This window comes from Anastrepha ludens, chromosome 6 (genome assembly GCF_028408465.1).
Source record: "Anastrepha ludens isolate Willacy chromosome 6, idAnaLude1.1, whole genome shotgun sequence".
Classification (NCBI taxonomy): Eukaryota; Metazoa; Arthropoda; class Insecta; order Diptera; family Tephritidae; genus Anastrepha; species Anastrepha ludens.
The window spans coordinates 112,681,673-112,701,907 of record NC_071502.1 but is presented as its reverse complement, the minus strand read 5'-3'; the positions used below and the strand labels follow the sequence as shown (position 1 = coordinate 112,701,907).

Genomic DNA, 20,235 nt, shown 5'->3' with positions numbered 1-20,235 from the left:
TTTTATATGCTTCTTTAATTCTGAAATGCTTTCTCTATCTACTAATTAATTTGAAGTCAGTGAAGGGTACATGACAAATTCGTTAATAATACGAAGGTTGTAGAGTCGACGTCTACTTCGAAACTCAAATAAGAAAATGAAGCAAAAATGTAATGTTGATCGACCCTGGGCACACCTACAGCAAATAGCATAAACTTTCGATTTCCTAAACAGAAATAATAATAATTTGTAAGACAATGCATCCTAGTCTTGAAAGGTTTCAATCGTCTTTATAGCTGTTGTTATTGAGGCAGTTGTGACCCTATGCTTCACTATGGAGTGGAAAGAATAAGTGTAAAGTAAAAGTATATATGGCAGCAGTTTATGAAACCCTGCCTAGACCGGTGAAACCATTAACCGTCGTCGCCTATCTCATCTAACGACAGACCCTGGGAGCATGCAGTTTCGACAGGATGGAACCAGAGGGAAAGGGGTGTAGGGAGGTATGTAGGCAGGTATGTAGGCAGGTAGAAGCGGCAGTTAGTCTTTAAACCAACTCACTTAGATCGTTGCCAATCCATTGTGATACCAAAGTAGCAGTTTGCATGCTTTTTCTTCTTGATTGGCGCGATAATCGCTGAAGCGATTTTGGCCGAGTTTAACAAAGCGCGTCAGTCATTTCTTTCTCGTACTACCATCGCCAGTTGGACACACCAAATGAAGTCAAGTTCTTATCCACCTGATCTTTTCAACGCAGAGAAGGTCTTCTTTTGCTCATCGAATACTTTCAGTGTCAGAGCGTGTGTATCCATTCGGACGACATGACCCAGTCAACGAAGTCGCTGGAGTTTTATTCGCTGCACAATGTCTATGTCGCCGTAAAACTCTTACAGCTCATTGTTCCATCGCCTACGACCCTCGCCGTCGCCAACGCGCAAAAGTTCAAAAATCTTCCGCAGAATCTTTGTCTCAAACACTCCAAGGAGGAAGGCCTCATCGGATATTGTCATCGGTTTACCTGCTGCTCCTCGTTAAACCATTTTGCTTTAAGTGCAAACCTATTGAACTGGCTGACACTCGTATCATTCAAGACCGATGAGCCAAAGTATCTAAACCTAGGGGAATGCCACGTAGGACACTGAGACAGAGAAGATGTCTGAGGGATGCTTCATCCTATCCATTTTTGAAACTTCTGCAATAGTCGAAATGAGGCACATTCAATCTTTGAATATGTCGTCTTATCGGAGACATAAAGACGATTGGGCGATTAAGTAGCGCTTTTGAACGCCTGATGTCCCATTTTGGCTAAACTCTTTCTGTAGCGCTCTTTTTGTAAGTTGAGAGGGGTATACCTACAATCTCCATAAACAAGAGTGAGGCGACTGGTAGTGCCCTCTCTCGCTAATTTGTCTGCCGTACAATTCCCTGGTATGTCACTACAGTCTGCCACTCATATCAAATGGATGCGGAAATATTCCGCCATTTCGTTAAGGGGGTAGTATGGTTAATTCGGTGTAAAACAAGCATATTTTTCGAAATTTTTTTTGTCGACACAGTTGATTTATTCAAAATTTTAAAATTACTTCATTATAAAGTCATATTTAAAGAATATTGTGTGAAATTTTCATTGATTTTTATGAAGAAATGAGTTGGTGGCAGCGAATCTTCGCGGACGTCTCATAAAAAAGTTTTATTGCGGTGTCCCTCAGAACTCATTACTGGATCAACTAAAATCAAAAAACCAAATTGATTTCATCAGCTAATAAAGTTTCACAGGTAACAACGTCGAGTTTTTTTTTTTTTTTAATTTTGTCATATTTTAAAACAACAAAGTTTTCAAGTTTTTTTTATGAAAAATCGGTGTTTTGACTTCAAAGCGCTTTAAAAAATTAAAAAAAAAAAAAAAAAAAAAAATTCGACGTTGTTACCTGCGAAACTTTATTAGCTGATGAAATCAATTTGGTTTTTTGATTTTAGTTGATCCAGTAATGAGTTCTGAGGGACACCGCAATAAAACTTTTTTATGAGACGTCCGCGAAGATTCGCTGCCACCAACTCATTTCTTCATAAAAATCAATGAAAATTTCACACAATATTCTTTAAATATGACTTTATAATGAAGTAATTTTAAAATTTTGAATAAATCAACTGTGTCGACAAAAAAAATTTCGAAAAATATGCTTGTTTTACACCGAATTAACCATACTACCACCCCCTTAAGAGATACCCGGCATTTGCGAGCAATGATGGAATTAGTGACACCCCCAACAAGAGATTTAATCGCCGGTTTGCAACCGGAGTAAATGTAGATTTCTCTAAAGGTAGTCACATTTTTACATAACCATCAGCCTCAGACCATCAGAATTTCAGTCTGAAATACGCCACAGTGATTGGGAAGGCGAGCCGAAACGTTTACCTTTGGCTTTTTACAGTAGACCCCAAAGCCAACTTTATCGTGAAGCTTTGAACCATCAGTAAAGAACTGTAATAGTTTTTCCGACCAGGTATATTGCCAACCCACTCATGTCTAGCTGGAATTATAGTACTAAATAACCCCTTAAAATATGATTATGGTTCATCCAAACAATAGTCAACAGGATTAGTTAGACCAGAGCGACTGTTAAGGCAGAGTGTTCAACACCTAAATCGCATGATTGATTAGTTGCATTAAGCCGAGCAACAATTTTGTCTGCATTCTGTTTACCAACCAAATCTAGGGGAGGTTTGAAGAAAAGAGCGTCAGAGGGCGTGGTTCTTCTAGGAAAAGTCTGAAGGCTTCAACTGCTGGGTAGCAAACTTTAAAAAGAGGCATGGAATACGATGGCTAAAATTTGCGGAGAAAAATTATCAAATACGAGGGGGTACAATAAGTACCCGTGTTAGAAATGAAGACACCATTTAAAAAAAAAAAACTATTTTTCAACATAGTACCCCTTTAGAAAGTTATTCTTCTCCCAACGCTCCGGCCATTTTTTAACCACTCCATAAAATAGGGTTTGTCGAACTCTCCAAAATACGCCTCTATCTCTCCGATGGCTTCCTCGTTTGAACTAATTTTTTTTGCCGCGAGCCATTTCGTCATGTTAGGCAAAAAGAAAAAGTTGCAGAGAGCCAGATCGGTGAATGCGGGGGTGCGGTAGCAGTTCATAACGCAATTCATTCAGTTAGGTGGCGACAAGTCCAGATGAATATGCTGGTGCACTCTTGTGGTGAAGCAGCACCTTCTTTTTCGCCCAATGCGAACGTGTCTCCTTCATTTTTTTGTGAAAGCGGTCCAATAACTCACTGATGTATTGCTCAGTGATCGTTCTTCCTTTTTCTAAAAAAAATCCATTCTAAAAAATCGTCGCCATATCCCTTCCGGCCGATGGGACTGTCTTCGCCTTCTTTCAAGCAGATTCACCGGGAGAAATCTATTTGTTTTGATTGTTGTTTAGTTTCTGGTGTGTAATAATAAATCCAGGTTTCATCAACGGTGGGAACTCGACGGACAAATTCCTTCGGATCTCGCTTAAATTGCCCCAAACATCGCTTCAAAGTTAACAGCCGCATCCGCTTGTTGTTGCTTGTGAGCTATCGGGGCGATCATTTTTTCATCGCCAACTTATCATGCAAAATATTAATTGCCGTTCCGGTCGACACATCAATGGCCTCTGTTACTTCGCGCACTTTCGTTTGTCGATCAGCGAAAATCATGTCGCGGACTTTTTGAATGATTTCCTCGGTAAGCATCTCTGCCGGGCGTTCTGGTTGCTGCTCATCATAAACAGATGTTCGCCCACGTTTAAAGTCGATGAATCTAATAATATCTAACGGTGATCATAGATGGCGAAGCGTCACCATAGACATCATCCAACTTTGTTTTTATCTCCTCGCATTTGTTCCCATCCAAAAACTAAAAGCGAAACCAACCGATACTGTTCTTTTTCCATCTTAGCGAAAATCTCGAAACATGTCTTGCTCGAAAAGCTGTCAAAAAAGTGTCTGCTTTCATCTTCGAATGAAACGAGTTCACTAATCTTTACTTGTCTTTAATGCAATGTATTTCCAATATTAAACCCGAAAAAAATAATTACAAAAAAAGATAAAAGCACCCTTCGCCCTCTTCCCTTCAGCGCCTGTAGTTTTCCTTTGCCTAATCCACATCCAGTTTTCGAAATGAGCCTTCCATGCCAAATATGCTGTCAAAGTCCGGCTGCTTGCCGACACGCAATTTTTCATTGTTTCGATATTTTTGATCTTCCACGAAATAATCACGTCTATCCAGGAAAAATTTCGTTGAGGCTTCTGTAATCTCTTCAATAGAACCATTTTCACCGCCATACTCTTTGGGCAAATATTTTTGGGGGATATGTGCGTACAGTGACTCCAAATTGTTGCCATGCAAATAAAGCTGTTGGTGGAATTTTTTTTTAAATTTTATTTAATACATTTTTATTTGTTATTGTTTTTTTGGTAAAATAATATTTTCGTCTTCACTTTATACTCACACGCTCCTGCTGCTTGGCTGGCATTAGCGGCTTCAAGATATTGAATACTTTGTCGAAACCCGCCGGTATGTTAATGAAGTGAGTGGCACGTTGCCGCAAGGGCAGACCTTTCTCGGCAAAAACTAGCATTTTTTTCACAACACTCGGCGAATGCTGTGCAAAATGTGCCGCCGTTAGCCGGGATATATCCAGTACATCAATAAAACCATTCACAGTCGCATAGTCATCTTCGAGCACCCACAATTCTTGTAGCGCATGCGCCACTGCCATTATTTCTTTGAAGGTATATTTATCGGCTGGGTAATTGCCGGCGCGTATGAACATTATGCGCGGACCGGTCTCATGTAGGGGTGTGGGCAACAATGAACCCGAACTGGAATAAACAATACATTTTAGGAATATTTTCTGTTTAAAAAAAAAAAACAATCTCATCTCTTTACCCAAATCTCAAGCGCTCCTCCACACTCGGATCGGTCACATCGGGAATGGTGTAAAAATCTGGATACTTGGTCTTCAACGTATAAAACCAATCGAGCTTTGACTTTGCCTTCTCTAAGCTGAACTTACAGCCACGTAAGAATCCTACCAGGAGCTGATCGTTGAGTCGCACATTCAAATGTGGCTCCTTCGCGGCCCAGCTCTTCAACGCCTGCAGATCCTCCGCTAATCGCTCAGGTTTCTCATTCAACTCCTCGATCGCCACCTTTTGTAGGTGCTCCGGTAGTGGACGTATATTGGGCAATGCCATTTGTCGTTGGTAGTTTCCCTTTAGATGAAGAGTAAACTATTAACTAAGCCTACTGCGGTAGTCCGCTGACTGCTGGTGTGGCTTAAATGCGCGTAATAGTTATTTGAATTTATTTACCTATAAATAGCATTAAAAAGTGTGAGTATTCACCGGAAGGTTGCTTTTTCATCGAACTTAAGCCATCCAATGCTGATCGTTGGGTCGTTTAATTTAATATTAGTCTCATTAGTTTTTATGATTATTATTACACCAAAAGATAATGCGTGCAAGTGCTAAATGTGACTGTAGTTTTTTTGTTGGTTTGCGTAAGTGCTTAGGTTGTAGTTAATAAAAAAAAAAAAAAAAAAAAATTGCAAGCTTTTTTGTAATCTTTACAATTACTGGGTGTTTCATAAGAAGTTAAGTTATTTTTATTGATAAAGGGTGACCTCAATACGAATGCTTTTTTAAATAATCAGAAATCAATTTTACAGTTCAAATGCACCGGTTCGAATCTCCGTGGCATGCCAAATTTTTCTAATAACTGGTACTGGCAAACCTCCCAAAAGCTGCTAAAAAAGCTGCTCATAAAAAATCACTTGCCCTTCGGAGTCGGTTTAAAACTGTAGGTCCCTCCAATTGTGGAACAACATCCAGGCGCACGCTGCTAATAGAAGGAGGAGCTAGGCCAAATATCCAATAAAGGATGTATAGGTATATTATATAGATAATACATAAAGGGTGATCAGATTGGAGGTACTGTTTCCAATAGTGCTGTCAAACTAAATCCTTATTTTTTTCAGTATTCATTGGCATTTCATCGTGGAAAGACTTACGCCTCCACAACGTTTACAAATCGTACAAATGCTTTACGAAAATTGACGCTCTGTGAAAAGTGTTCATCGTGCGCTCAGGCCCAACTTATGGTATTCAGCGATGGGATCATTTTTGGTTTAGTGGCTACGTCCATAAGCAAAATTGTCTTATTCGGGCTGAAGAGCAACCCGAAGCCATTGAAGAACAGCCATTACATCCATTGAAAATAACTATTTGGGGTGGCCTATGGGCTGAAGAATTCATCGGCCTATATTTCTTCAAGGAGAGGCTACCGCCAATGTTACTGTGAATGGTAAACGCTATCGCGCCACGATAAACGAGTTTTTGATGCCGGATGTCGGAAATTGAAGCCCGTGATCCTCACAACATCTGGTTCCAACAAGACGGCGTTACTTGCTCTACAGCTCGTGAAACAATAGATTTACTGCGTCATCGTTTCGGTGAGCAATTTATCTCTCGTCTCGGGCCAGTGGGCTAGCCACAAAAATCGTGTGTTATCACACTTTTGAACTTTTGTTTGTGAGGGTATGTAAAGTCTAAATCATCAAGCCCTGCCAGTGCAGTGTAGTCACCGATAGTCATCGTCTAGCTCATCTAACGGTAGGCCCAGAAAACAAGCTGTTTTTATGAGTTGGGTCCCGAGGTAAAGGGGATACAGCTTATGAAAAGTATCGTGCGACATACCTGGGCCCATGCTGGAGTATGTCGGAGTCGATTCTGGATAAGTAGTTGTTTAACCTACTACAATAACCAAAACGTAATTGAGCGGGTCTCACGAGACAGCTGAAGCGCTTCGTCTGCGATGGGTGGTGGCTGAACTCTGATGACGGTATTCAGGGCTCGGGAGTTTAGGAAGGTGGTGAGAGACTCCCAATGAATATCCTTTAATATTATTGTTATTGCAGCATAAACATTTCACCGGGAATGTTTACATGTACCGGAAATGCTGCTGAATTCGGTCACTCCTTGGCTAGATATGAATACGTGTGGTGCTGGCAACGTAGAATAGACTGTCGGTATACTGTCCGGTCCAGTATCTGCAGTAATGTCTAGTACTGGATCTCGTCAGTGTAGGCGAACAGTTGTCTCTTGACTCGCCTGGCAGGTGGCTCAGCCTCTGGCAAGTGCCTACAGGAGTGACTATTGTTTAAAAATTGTATCAACAAAATCAAAATAGTAATAAATACGAAAAAAAAGATTAAAACGTGAGTAAGTAGGTAGGTTTTCCGCACAGTATAACAAAATAGCTTTCCGATGTTACCTTAGGCGTCCAAATTGCTTCCGATTTCGCTAAGTTATTCAAATTTTCTTTAAAAATACCTTCCAAAAAAAGTAAAAAATTGCATAAAAAATCTTATTACTTTGATTCCGCTGATAATTTTTTTTAAATTTGTATGCAGATCTTCTATGCTAAAACCATTTTCTCGTCTGAGGTGGTTAGGTTAAAATGGTTGCCTATAGAGAGGGCACACTTGGACTAAAATCAAGAAATTCGTTCTTTGTGATCTTACCTGAGGCGATTTTTTAGAAAAAAATGTTTTTAAAACTAGATTTATTTATAAAATCTCCGATCTTTGAAGGTACCGCGAAACCGATCCAGCTCACGTAAATCTTAATATTTTTCCAAACAATTTGGTGGAAGTCTTAAAATATAAAAATCCCAATGAAATCCCTTTTTGGCAAAGCACCCTATTGTAGATATCTACATAATTCCCCTAGCATGATCTCCTCTCACCTCGTTGTAGTTAAGTGAACCTAATTTACGATTATATTCATATGTGGTTATATGGATTTAAAAGATCCAATTCTGTCATAAAAAATAAACTGATAACGGCATATAAGAACTGCATCGAATCTTGTCAAAGATGTTCCATTCATACAGTATATTTTCAAATTTTGAAAACTAATATCTGACTAGACTCATTAGTTCTTTTGAGAAAGTTTTGCATTACATCTAAATTTCAGTATTCACGATGAAGACCAGCCCAATAATTACTCTCCCAACCCAGTATGTGCATCAAGCAGCGACTTGTGGTTGATGCATGGGACGTTAAAGCGTCACCCATGAATTCTCAGCCAAATTAAATTATTATATTTTTCATTTAGCCATCATCTTCTAAATATCTTTTCTCAAGAAGATGCGTTAGGTGGACCGAAAAATAAACGACATTTGCGAACCGTCTCAAGTCAAGTCAAATGTCTCCACAAACCGTCTTACTGAATTTTCACTCCTGTGCGTTGTGCGCCTGCGAAGTTTTCTATGACTAAACCTCAGTTCTCTTAGGAGACATATGATGATTAGCAAAGTCTATGACTACACCAAAAAAAAAAATTATAATACCGCTCAGTACAAAACCAGCCGTCTGGACGCCGTTACTTTTTTTGATCCGCCACTGTATTTATTCCGTGCCGTTCGTTGTCTTGCAATATCAGCCAAATGATAAGATAAGGATTTCAGCGAAAGAGAACAAGAAAGAAAAACGATATTGATAGGAATTTTAGTGTTTAAAAAAAATAAAAAAAGACAATTCAATGAATTTTTACAAAACAAAAAAAGAGATGTTGGTTAAATAAATATATTTCATCTAAAATAAAATAGTAAAAATGGTAGAATAACAATAATTACTCAGCATTCTAATCGGAATTTGACAATGGAACCAAAAGAACAATAGAATTTAATCTTCAAAAAATATAATATTTTGAAGCTTCCGAAGTACTCTCCTCACCTCTATATGCAATACCTTTGTTTTTGTCAACATTTATCCTACTCTTTGAAGCATTTCTTTAAGCCCTTTTTCTGGCATGGCCTTCAACACTGCTAGCGAATTTCGTTGTATGCCTAAATAAGACTCACAATTGGACTTCGGAACGGAAATTTAAGTTTCGGAAAAGGAAATACAGGTACTCACACGAGGGCCGTAAGCGGTAGCTGCTCAAAAATATGGTATTAGTTATGTTCGACAACGCAAGCTCAGTTTAATCTGATGATAATTCAATCGATAGTTGGTTGGTTGGTTTAAGTAGTGAATCGTTCAGAATCCAACTAGCGTTTCCGCACCATTTTGTTGCAACATCCCCGTTACCAACTTGTTTACCAGTTATTTGCAGCATGACTATATCCAGTCTGTGCAGCGGTTTTCTCAGGGTTAACATTCTGTCCTTCGATAGGGTATGGCATTCACAGAGGAAATGGAAGATTGTTTCCTTTTTTTCCGGTTGTTTGCAGCTGTGACAGTATGTGTTGTGAGGGATGACCATTTTGGCTGCTGGTTCTCTCACAGACCAAAAGCCGGTTATGACTGCCGTTAGCCTCCAGGCGTCCCGTCGTTTCATGTTTATCAATGCTGACGACTGCTTAAGGTTGTAGGTGGGCCATAACGTTTTTGCATTTCGTTTGGTCTCTCCATCTACAATCCGCGATTCGGAGGTATTTTAGGGAAATTGTATTGGTGTGAATACCGATTCAACCAGAGCGTTAGTCATGGCAGATCCCCCTCGTGTCAGTCCATCTGCTTTTTCGTTACCTTCAATGTTCCGCTGTCCCGGGAGATTAAGGTTACTTTATGGTTTTCGCTCAAGGTGGTAAAGCTATTTCTGCTTTATTCCACCAGTTTAAAAGTTGTTGTCACCGAATCCAGTGCCTGGATTGCAGCTTGGCTATCCGAAAGAATAGCGATATTACCCTTAAAAGAGGGATCTGCGATTAGTAATCTACAAGCTTCCCCAATTCCCAGTACTTCCGCCTGAAAGACACTGCAAGTATTTGGGAGACGCACAAATTTTTCAATTTTAAGTCTATGAGAATATGTACCAGCTCCAACATCACAATCCATTTTACTGCAATCTGTATCGACTCTGGTGTCGAAGCTGTTTATTGAGAATCCCTTATTCCATTCTTTCCTACATGGAAAGAGAGTGGCAAATTTCTATTGAATGTTACCGTCGGGACGATGTAGTCAGTCCTCTTCGAAGCATACTGGGTTTGTCGCAGTAATAGACTGACATGGCCATAAAGTCGTTTCTTCCAGCGACCCGTTTCATTTAACCTAAATGCACTCATGGTTGCCATCTTCTTGATATGTAGATCTACCGGAATAACGCGTGTCAGTGCGTTCAGAGCCTCCCTAGGACATGATCTGATTGCACCGACTGTTATTGCACAAGCTGGTCTTTGTACTTTGCCCAAGTAATTTGATGTTGTATTCTCTCTCTAGAGATTTCCATCAAACAACCGAGCCATACGTTAAAATTGGTCGTATAAGCGCCTTATACTAATAATGTATACTTGGGTTGAAGACCCGATCTTCTTCCTAGCACTCGTTTAATTTTAATCGATAAGGCCCGTTAAGTTCCTGTAATTATTCTAAATTATTATTATTCTAAATAAAAAATTATTCTTATTAATTCCATCAATCTTCCTTGTTTTACTCTTCTTGGGCGCATAGGGCCTCTATAAGGCTTTTCCATCTTAAAGCCCGGGTTCCGAGCAGTTATTTTTCAGTGTCCCATGTTTTATTGGCCGCTGCAAGTGTGCGTAGTGTTAATGGTCTGCAAGTGTTTTTTCTCTGACCGCGACTTCTGCTTCTTTGTGGGCTCCATTTTAGCCCCAATCTTGTTAAGCTGGCAGGAAATCAATAGAATCTAATCAATATAATTGGTTTTGGTCAAAGCTACCTATCATTGATTTTGATTGCGATTTGAAGCCCCGTAGATTGTCCCTGTTTCATCTTCTTCGTCTTCCGGAATAAGAGAGAAAATGTTACCCTTTCCTAGGTCACAAAATAAATGTGGATCTATAAATGTGGGCCGCTCTTTCCTGGCTAATCTATCTGTCATTTCGTTACTCGTGATTGTTATGTGCCCTGGAAACCATAGAATACATACCTCACTGTTCTGGCGTAAGAAATCATAAGCTTATCCAGACATTCCAGCGTCAGTTATAATGTAACCCGGACAGAGATGAAAGCCTTGATTGCTGTCTGACTCTCAGTAAGAATGGCTATGCTTCTGTTGTGCGTTCAAGGTTAAAGTGAGCGCATATTTCCATTGCGCAAACTTTCGCTTTGATAGCAATTAATGATTTTTTAAAGGGTGCAGCAAAATTTATTTGAATTTAATTGTTTTGTGATGTAGCCATGAAGCTCAGACGACGAAGCTTACAATGAGAAAGTCGCTCATACCGTGCGGCCAATTGTGCTTGCTGCGGTACAGTTTTCCAACGCTGTATACCGCATCGGTAGAACAGCATTGGTTTGAGGGCGGTTGCTTTGAGGAATACAAATTATACAATACGTTTGTTAAAATTCAGTGAAAGGCTTGGTAATATTATATTGTGTTGAGAAGCGGCTTATTTGGAGACAGACACTTCTGGATGTACGTTGATGACCTACGGGAAAGTTGCTCAGTGATGCAAAGATTTTGGTTTCAAAACTCAGACGGACTCGTACCTGTCTTTGTCTGGCATCTCCAGGCTGACCTCTCCAACATGGGTAACCCTTTTCGTGTACCTAAGCACTCCGTTGGCACAGCCTAGCCTTTCACAAATGCACGTAAGCCTCCCAACCGCCACCGTCCCTTCAGGTAGACCAGCTGATTTGTTTTTTTTTCTTTCGCCGTGTACATTTAGATGCTAGCACAAAATGAAATTACGAAAAGCCATCGTTGTATGCTTCTAACCTCAACTGCATGTCTGCTGTTCAACACAGTTCGTCCCTTTATTTTCTATTTTCTTTCGTCCTGACATTCTTATGTACAAAACGTTGTTGTTGGTCTATCGTTACCACTCTTAATAGATGCTCTATGCATCTCATTGAGCAGTGTAAGCAATATTTTGACTGAAGTATTCAGTTTCAGAAAGCTGTGCGCTCAACGTTTACGGCATTCGCTAACAATGGAAAACAACTGTGGAAGCGTATTTTGCAGCCCATCCATTCTCTCATTTCAGGGATGGAATTCATAAATTGGAGTCTCACTGGAACTAGTGCATTGATGCTCAGGGAGCCTCCACTGAATATTAAAGTGTATTTCAAACCATAAAATTGTGTTTTTCTTATCGAACCGCAAAACTTATTGAACAACCTAGTATATTATTATATATTTTTTTCTATGTAGATCTTTACAATATATTAAATCATTTTCTAATAACAATTGATACAAAATTTAACGCTACTAGTCTACTTCCAATTTTCTGAAAGAACCTTCCACTCCGAACAAATTATCAAAATCGATGGGCTTACCCATACGTAAACTCTCATCGGTGCCATAGTTCAAATTTTCCTTAAAATATTCACGATACTCGTCTAACTGTTTATTTGTGTAATCTATAATATCTTTTATGGTGCCATTATCGCCTCCATATTCGACGGGCAAATAACGCTGCGGAACGTGATCGTAAAATCTATCCAACTTGTCGGCGTGCACTGAAATCTGAAAAGTGTACGGAAAATTATCAATTTTAGAAATTTAATATAAAATTCATTTTCAATTTCATTCTCAATTTACTCGCTCCTGTTGTTTTTTGGTCATCAGTGGCTTCATTAAATTGAAAAACGCCTCAAAACCACTTGGGATATGTATGAAATGCTGTTGTTGCGGACGCAACGGCACCGCCTCCTCCGCATGTATGGACATTTTCTTCATAATGCTCGGCGTCATTTGCATGACATGTGCGGGAGTACAGTCCTCAACATCAATGATCGAAATCATGCCGGAAATGATGGCATAGTCGTCGTCGCGTATTATGATTTCTTGTAAGTGACTAACGGCGCGAGAGAACTGCTCAAACGTATATTTGTCAGCGGGCAGCCCACCCAGGTGGATAAGTATAATACGTGGCCCACTTTCATTCAATGGCGTTGGCAGCAATAAAATTAAGCTACATATTTCGAAAATTAAAAAATATATTTCAATATACTTTTTACGCTATTTGCGCTGCTTACCCAGCATTGATGAGCGTTCTAACGATCGCCTCATCCGCATCGTAGGCCCCAAAGAATTCCGGATATTTTGTGCGTAATGTATAGAATTTATCGATCTTGCTTTTTGCCTTTTCCAAACTGAATTTGCAGCCGCGCAGAAAGCTCAACAGAAACTGATCATCGTCACGTGCACGCAAATGCGGCTGTTGTTGGATCCAGGTGCGCAGTGCTTCAATGTCGGCGCCTATGCGTTCGGGCACTTCATTCAGCTGCTTAATGGCGATCTGTTGCAGCTCCTTGCTGATGGGGCGTACATTGAGCAGTGCCATGACGTGGTTGGGTGTGCGAGAGTAGTTGGCGTAGTTGAGCAAGTATTAGAACTGCTCGGCAATGAACTTGAAAGCAAACTAAATTGCAAAAGTTAACAAAAGCGACGAAGGATTCGTGCGAAAATGATTAGATGTTTTATCAAAATTCACTACAAATTGATTGCTTGATATCGCTGTATTGATTATAAAAAGTTATTTAAAACAGTAGATATTTATTGATAAGCTTAAGAACTTTAATGGACTAAATTACCTCCATCTTGATGGGCTCTTAGCAGAATTCAAATACAGTAGACGCTCACTAAGGCGGAGTTCCATTAATTTGAATTGCACTCTAAGTACAGTAAAGTCTCTCTAACAAAAATTATGCAGTGGCCGCAGATTCGATGCTTATTTCGAAAATAAAATGTTGAAATAAAGGAAAGTATGTATTCAATACAGCGTTTGTGCCTCGACAGAATATGTTCTACAGTAGTCCTTCTAGAATTTCGGTGTTTAGAAATGTTCAAATAATATAATACAAAAACGTTGAAACCCACGTGTGGTATTTAGTGCTCTTTCCTCAATAGGATCAGTAAAATAATACCTTAGAATTAGGGTCTGAGGCTGTGTACAAACTACTGAATTACTACAGATCAGTTCTGTAATAAGATTCCCCTTTTTCCTCGAAAATTCGCAATTTTTTTGTTTCTTGTGCGGCACACAGGTAATTTTTACCTGAAATTTGTTTGAAAATTACCTGAAAATGTTCGAATACGAGCGATGACCCTATACCCTGCCTAAAGAGGCAGTATTGTTTTACTTTTCTAAAGCCAAACGGTCGGTTGCCACTAGCAGAAGCGCCTAAATTGAGATCAGTGCATTTAGTGAAGGAATCAAAGACTTTAAGGCTGCTTTAAATCATAGCTCTTAGACAATGATTTCATGTGCATTACTAGACTGGGTTAAAAAAAGTTGCGAAAGTCCAGTCGTGTATTCAAAGTTTATGTTGAGAGAATTTCGGCACTATGAAACTTTTTTTATGCGTCTCTAATCTAATCGTCTTTCTCAAGAAAATTGTATTCATCTTTCGGCTTGACAATATTTTGTTTTTTTTAAGCCAAGCATGAAGGCGACAAATTAGATGGATTGAGTCTTTTCTCACGGAACAGAATGTTTTATTCTACTTCTCATTTCAACAAACAGTGAGATCTGGGCGTCCCCACTCAGGAGTCAAATACCACATATTATTAAACAAATTTTGGTGAAAAATATTTGTTAAAGCTTTTTGGAAAGCAAAATTTCATTATAATATAAAATTTTTGAAGAAAATTTCCTCTTAGAGTTTTTCATAATTTCTTTTTATTGTAATATTAAATTTAATTTTAATTTTTTGTTTAATATTTCAACTTTTTAAATTAAAATTCGTACCTTCGATTCTTTCTAAATTTTTTTAAAAGAAAAATTTCCATTTATTTTAAATGAAATATATTATTAAAACAAAATATATGTGAAAAAAATTGTGTCAAAATTATTATATTTTTTTTATATTATTTATTATTATCTTTTTTTTTTTTGAAGAAAATTCCCTCTAAGATTTTTCGATAATTTAGTTTTAATATTAAATTTAATATTTAATTTTTTTAATATTTTTTTTTGGAATTAAAATATGCATCTTGGGTTTTGTGGTACTTTGGTAAAGGATACATTTCCTGGTGGTTTTTAATAAAATGTATTGTAAAATAAAAAAAAATTAAGAAAGATTTTGTCAACATTATTATATTTTTTTTTTTTATTATTTATTATTAGTTTTTTTTTGAAGAAAAATACCTCTAAGATTTTTTGATAATTATGTTTTAATATTGAATTTAATATTTAATTTTTTTACAATAATATTTTTTTTTGTAATCAAAATATGTATTTTCGGTTATTTGGTACTTTGGTAAAAGATAAATTTCCCGGCATTTTTTAATAAAATATATAAAATATAATATAAATTACCAGTTTTTGTTTTAATAAAATATATTTGAAAAAAAAAAAATTGTGAAAACTTTTTTACAAAATGTTTTGGGAAGCAACATTTTTTTATACTTTTTTTTTTAAATCTCCTCTTCGATTTTTTGATTTCTTTTTTATTAGCTCAGTAATCGCTGCAAGTTTCATAATGAAATTCCCTTAACTTTTCGATTTATATTCAAATACGTACAGCGAATCAATATCGCGAAAAATATGGTTCTTAGCTCATTAAGTAGGCAGTCGTCTTCTGCAATTTTATTGTTCCCTAACCGCAACTTGTGATAAGCATCGAGGGTTTTTTTTATACCTATTTCAGCAGCTTCATTACTTTCGCTCTCTTTTGGTTGTACATAACAGAGTAAACAAGTGAAATTCCCAAAATTTAGCATTCATGAAAACTACTCACCAAGCCAATATCTCAATTCTATCAGAAAATTTTAATGAATGAGAAGGTGCAAATGTTACTGTTAAATATTTCAGTACAAATGATACAAACATTCTCTGTTATAACCAGGCTTTTGTTGCTAGCAACAAAGTTGCGCAACATTTATTTCTAGCACATATGATACTTACTTTGTTTTTGTGCAATATAATGTTTTTGTTGAAGCCAAGCCCAACTTTTTCTGCTCAACTGGAGTACCCACTGAAAGTTGTTTTGTTTTTGGAGTTTATATTTACGTATCTTCGGCAGAATGATAAATTGATAGGAATGTCATCAAAACAGAGAAGCATGAAAATAAGCCGGTTGCTTATCTTTTATTTTATTTAAACAAAACGCTTAGACTAGTAACACAGAAAATTAAAGTCTTGATTATCAAAAATGCTTTTTTTAATTTTTTCATTCATACATAGGTACATATGTACATACATATCATATATTTTATGATCAAATAACAATTGATTGCCTGGCTACCAGATAAGCTTCAATCGCCACAAAATAATAGTCATTTAAAATTAGCTAATCTTCAGTTTTATACCTGTGCATATATGAACGAAATATAATAAATTTGCACATACAAGCATATGAATACCATATATACATATGTATGTATGTATGTACTATATTTCGTTTTTTCGTGCAGAAAACTACACAGTTCGAATTTAATTTTTTATTATATTTTTATAATTTAATCCACTTCTAACTTTCTAAACGAACCCTGTGTTCCGAAGAGATTATCGAAATCCGTGGTTTCTCCCACACGCAGTGTCTCATCGGTGCCATATTGTGCATTTTCCTTGAAATAGTCTCGGTATTCATCAAGTTTCTTATTCAGCTCGACAATGCCCTCCGCAATGGAACCATTCTCCCCACCACATTCTTGGGGTAAATATTTCAATGGGACGTGTTCGTAAAGTTTATCCAAATTGTTACCGTGCACAGAGAGCTGAAAGTGAAGTAGAGAGCGGTGTTTAAAGGAACGAAGAAAAGTAGATTGTAAGTAATGATTGTAAAGGGATGAGTACGAATTATTTCGGGAAAAGTAATTTTGTAATGCAAAGCAGCATAAATTTATGTCATGGAAAATATTCTCCTACCCAAATTTGGTCACCAGCAAAGCCCAGTATCTGCCTAACAACATCTTGCTAGCGAGGCCTGTATGCAAAACGGGAATCATCACTTATGACATACTCACATAAGTAGGAAGTATAATGGGCAAAGAACAGGGTAAACCTTGGATATCTCCTTGTGTCTACTCTGTGGTGACTTAAGAGGTTCCGGCGTTCTAGAATTTTCAAAAAATCGACTTTTGTTTGATATTTCGAAAGTATAAGCTTTTAAGAATATACTGCCAAATTTTTCGAAGGATTTTCCCAGTATTTTCGATTCTACAGCCGTTTTAGCAGGTAGAGTCAGATTTGTCACGCGGCGGCATCAATGATCGCATTTAAATGGTCAAAATGGTTTAAACTCAATTATATCAAAACTACTTACATATTTCGGCCTGGTGTTGTCAAAAAAAAAAATTATTCAATCGAATCGTCTGAAATTTTAATGTGTTGTTATATACAGCTACAATGGCTATCACCTGTACTATAATGAATCAATTATTTAGAGTGTTAAATTCAAATTTGTCAAATTTTTTTCTTTTTAATTTTTTATTCTAGTACGGGCCATAGCTACAGTCATACTGATGAATAATTTTTTGGTTTTTGTGTTTCAGATAAATAGCAGAGCCAAAATGTACAACACCGTCCAGGTGCAATTTTTCGGGATTGTAAACTTCAACGCAATTTTTGAAATTATTGAAATTAAAAAAAAACAATTTCCATTTTTGTAATTATGTAAAAGAAGTTAAATAAAAAGCCTAAAAAATTCAAATATCGTTTTTCATTATTTTTTTTTTTTGTAAAAAAAATTCCTGAAAATACCCTGAATTTTCGAGCTCTAGACCACCGGGACCCCTTAAGCGCTGGGGCTCTCCTAATTTGATAACCTAGAAAACATCTCAAAGAGCGCTGATATTCTATACTTACTTGGTGTTTTATCAAAACGGCGCTTCAGTGCTTCTTGAGGAGTGCCAGACTGGCACTTCAACCATGTCACCTAGTGTTTACTTCAGATTATAAAGGGTCGCAGTCCATCTGCTATCACTATGGACTAAAAGGTCTACGTCTGGTTTCATGCCACCTAGATTATATTATCCTAAACCTACCATTTCTGGTCGAAATCAACCACCAAATTAAAGAAAAATATTTTTCTAATAGCGGTTGGCTGGTAATGGCAAACCCCCGACTGCATTTCTGCTATGAAAAAAATCCTCATAAAAATCATTTGAGTCTCGGAGTTGAAAAAAAAAAAATCACTTCATTTATAAGACAAAATTAAGGCGAATACCCCAAGTTGGACAATCTCGGCCAAACACCTAACCAAGGATGCTCGACCCAGTATATATCTTGTTCGACCTGATCCAGATACTAATCATCTATGGTACATCATTACAACACTAATTCGACTTTTCCCCTACTGCCGTGCCATAGTGAACACCTTCTCGCGGTAGACTGATGGCCGCGTAACCGGAAAGCGACACATCAAACTTACTAGCGATGAGTTGCATGTGAGAAAATTTAATAGTTGTTGAACTTTAAACTATTCTCAAGGGCAGCAATGATTTTGTATACACAGCGGCTGGCTCATTGTGCTAATGTCATCCCCCTTCCTGCAGCGTCACGTATGAAGCGTTCGTTTCCCATGGCTGTTGATTCTACGTTACCGGAACTGCCCGGATTTATATCCATCCAAGGACTGTCACTCCAGCAGCATTCCCCGTGCATAATGTTTATACTGCCACAACAACAACAACAAGCATTCGCTTCCGAAGAAACTTTTCTTAACACGAGAAAAAATGCAATAAATAATTGGAGTGCCAGGTAGCTCATCTTCCAAAGAGTTTAAAATATTCTTTCACAGTATCTGTGTTTTGGACAACTTATCACATCAGCTCACTTTATCGCATTAGAATTCAAACTTCTCCTCACTTTTTTTATAGCACTACAACTCAACCCTCCACTCACTCCCTTCATCGCATACCAATCACTTACCCTCTTTTGGCTCTTCTTCGGCAGCATTGGCTTAAATAAATTGAAGAACGTTTCGAAACCGCTTTGTGTATTTATGAAGTGCGTTCCCTTTGTTCGCAGTGGCAAAGCTTCTTCTGAGAACACGACCATCTTTTTCAGACTGGTTGGCGTCATTTGCATAAAATGCGCCATGCTCGCCTTTTCCAGATCAACTATACTAACCACACCATAGACCATCGCATAGTCATCCTCGAGTAGTAAAATCTCTTGTATGCCCTCCATGGCACGCGCAACATCGTCTACTTTAAATTCATCAGCTGAGTAAACGCCACTGCGCAGATAAGCAATACGTGGCCCACACTCAAATAGAGGTGTTGGCAAATAAACGAGGATGCTACGAAAAAAATACAAATAGTTTAATTTTCCACCAATGTAAATGACTGATAGGCGCTGCTTGATTGAAAGAGAAGCATACCCGCAATTAATGAGCTTTCGAAGCTTCTCATCGTCCACATCGTTGACGGTAAAGAATTCCGGATATTTAGTGCGTAATGTGTAGAATTTATCAACCTTGAGTTTTGCCTTTTCCAAACTGTATTTGCAGCCACGCAGAAAGCTAAGCAGAAATTGATCATCCTCACGTGCTCGCAAATGCGGCTGTTGTTGGATCCAAGTGCGTAGCGCCTCTATGTCGGCTGCAACACGTTCAGGCACCTCGTGCAACTGGGTAATAGCAGCTTGCTGGAGTTGTGGGCTCAGGGCGCGTACTGCGAGTTGCGACATTTTCAAGAGAATTTTATGGAAATTTGCACCCTTTTTTCAACCTTCTGCCAATACACCCGCTCGTAAACTATCTGCAAAAGCGCATTACTATGTCCGAATGACTCTAGTAAAAATTAAATTTTGGCGAAATGTAATCAAAGAGCGATAAGAAAGATTAAAGTACAGGGCAGTGTAAAACTAACTAAGTAACTGTTTTTTAGTTAGATATGCCACCAGTTGTCGGAGCGGTTGGTGCACACTGATCGCGAGGCCAGCGGGCGATCGGGTGTCTTACGTTAGCTTCAGTAGGAAGTATGACGTTTTGATCCCAGATAGAGATCAATGGTTGAGTCCAGAGAACTTATTAACGGGATTGCAGCACGCTTTCTACACCGATGGATGCAAAAGCAGTGATGGTAACGAATCTGAATAGTACTTAGATGAAGACAAAGTACTCCTACGACAGATGGCTACGGATGGAATTTGTAGTGACAGTCAAGCTGCACTAAGAGCCCTTGTAACCCAAGCTGCTATTCGAAATTAGTCGGTGAATGTAGACAAAACTGAACAGTGTTGTAAAACAGAACAAAGTTCGTCTTATTTGGGTGGCTGGAAATTGTGACTTTACTCGCTCCTTGTACTGATAAACTGGCTAATGAAGGTCCTGCAAGCATACTATTCGA

General features: G+C 38.1%; 3 protein-coding genes across 4 annotated transcripts; all 3 read right to left on the bottom strand.

The window, feature by feature from the left end:
- Window positions 1–3,994: 3,994 nt before the first annotated feature.
- On the bottom strand, window positions 3,995–5,430 carry LOC128866056 (alpha-tocopherol transfer protein-like). 2 transcript variants are annotated; one of them, XM_054106541.1, is made up of 4 exons: window positions 5,335–5,430; window positions 4,910–5,235; window positions 4,470–4,842; window positions 3,995–4,372 (listed from the first exon to the last, which is right to left on the bottom strand). In XM_054106541.1, exons 2-4 carry the CDS (start codon window positions 5,215–5,217, stop codon window positions 4,115–4,117), a joined length of 939 nt encoding a protein of 312 aa, XP_053962516.1. In that variant the 5' UTR covers window positions 5,218–5,235; window positions 5,335–5,430; the 3' UTR covers window positions 3,995–4,114. The 2 variants fall into 2 exon arrangements, with proteins under 2 accessions (XP_053962516.1, XP_053962515.1); XM_054106540.1 differs by having other exon boundaries at window positions 4,910–5,298; window positions 5,368–5,386.
- A 6,626-nt stretch (window positions 5,431–12,056) lies between these two features.
- Window positions 12,057–13,375, bottom strand: LOC128866057 (retinaldehyde-binding protein 1-like). Its single transcript, XM_054106542.1, has 3 exons — window positions 12,972–13,375; window positions 12,535–12,907; window positions 12,057–12,459 (listed from the first exon to the last, which is right to left on the bottom strand). The coding sequence occupies exons 1-3, from the start codon at window positions 13,277–13,279 to the stop codon at window positions 12,202–12,204; spliced, it is 939 nt and encodes a 312-aa protein (XP_053962517.1). The 5' UTR covers window positions 13,280–13,375; the 3' UTR covers window positions 12,057–12,201.
- Window positions 13,376–16,100: 2,725 nt separating this feature from the next.
- LOC128866058 (alpha-tocopherol transfer protein-like) lies at window positions 16,101–19,619 on the bottom strand. Its single transcript, XM_054106544.1, has 3 exons — window positions 19,266–19,619; window positions 18,812–19,184; window positions 16,101–16,656 (listed from the first exon to the last, which is right to left on the bottom strand). Exons 1-3 carry the CDS (start codon window positions 19,571–19,573, stop codon window positions 16,399–16,401), a joined length of 939 nt encoding a protein of 312 aa, XP_053962519.1. The 5' UTR covers window positions 19,574–19,619; the 3' UTR covers window positions 16,101–16,398.
- Between the last annotated feature and the right edge of the window lie 616 nt (window positions 19,620–20,235).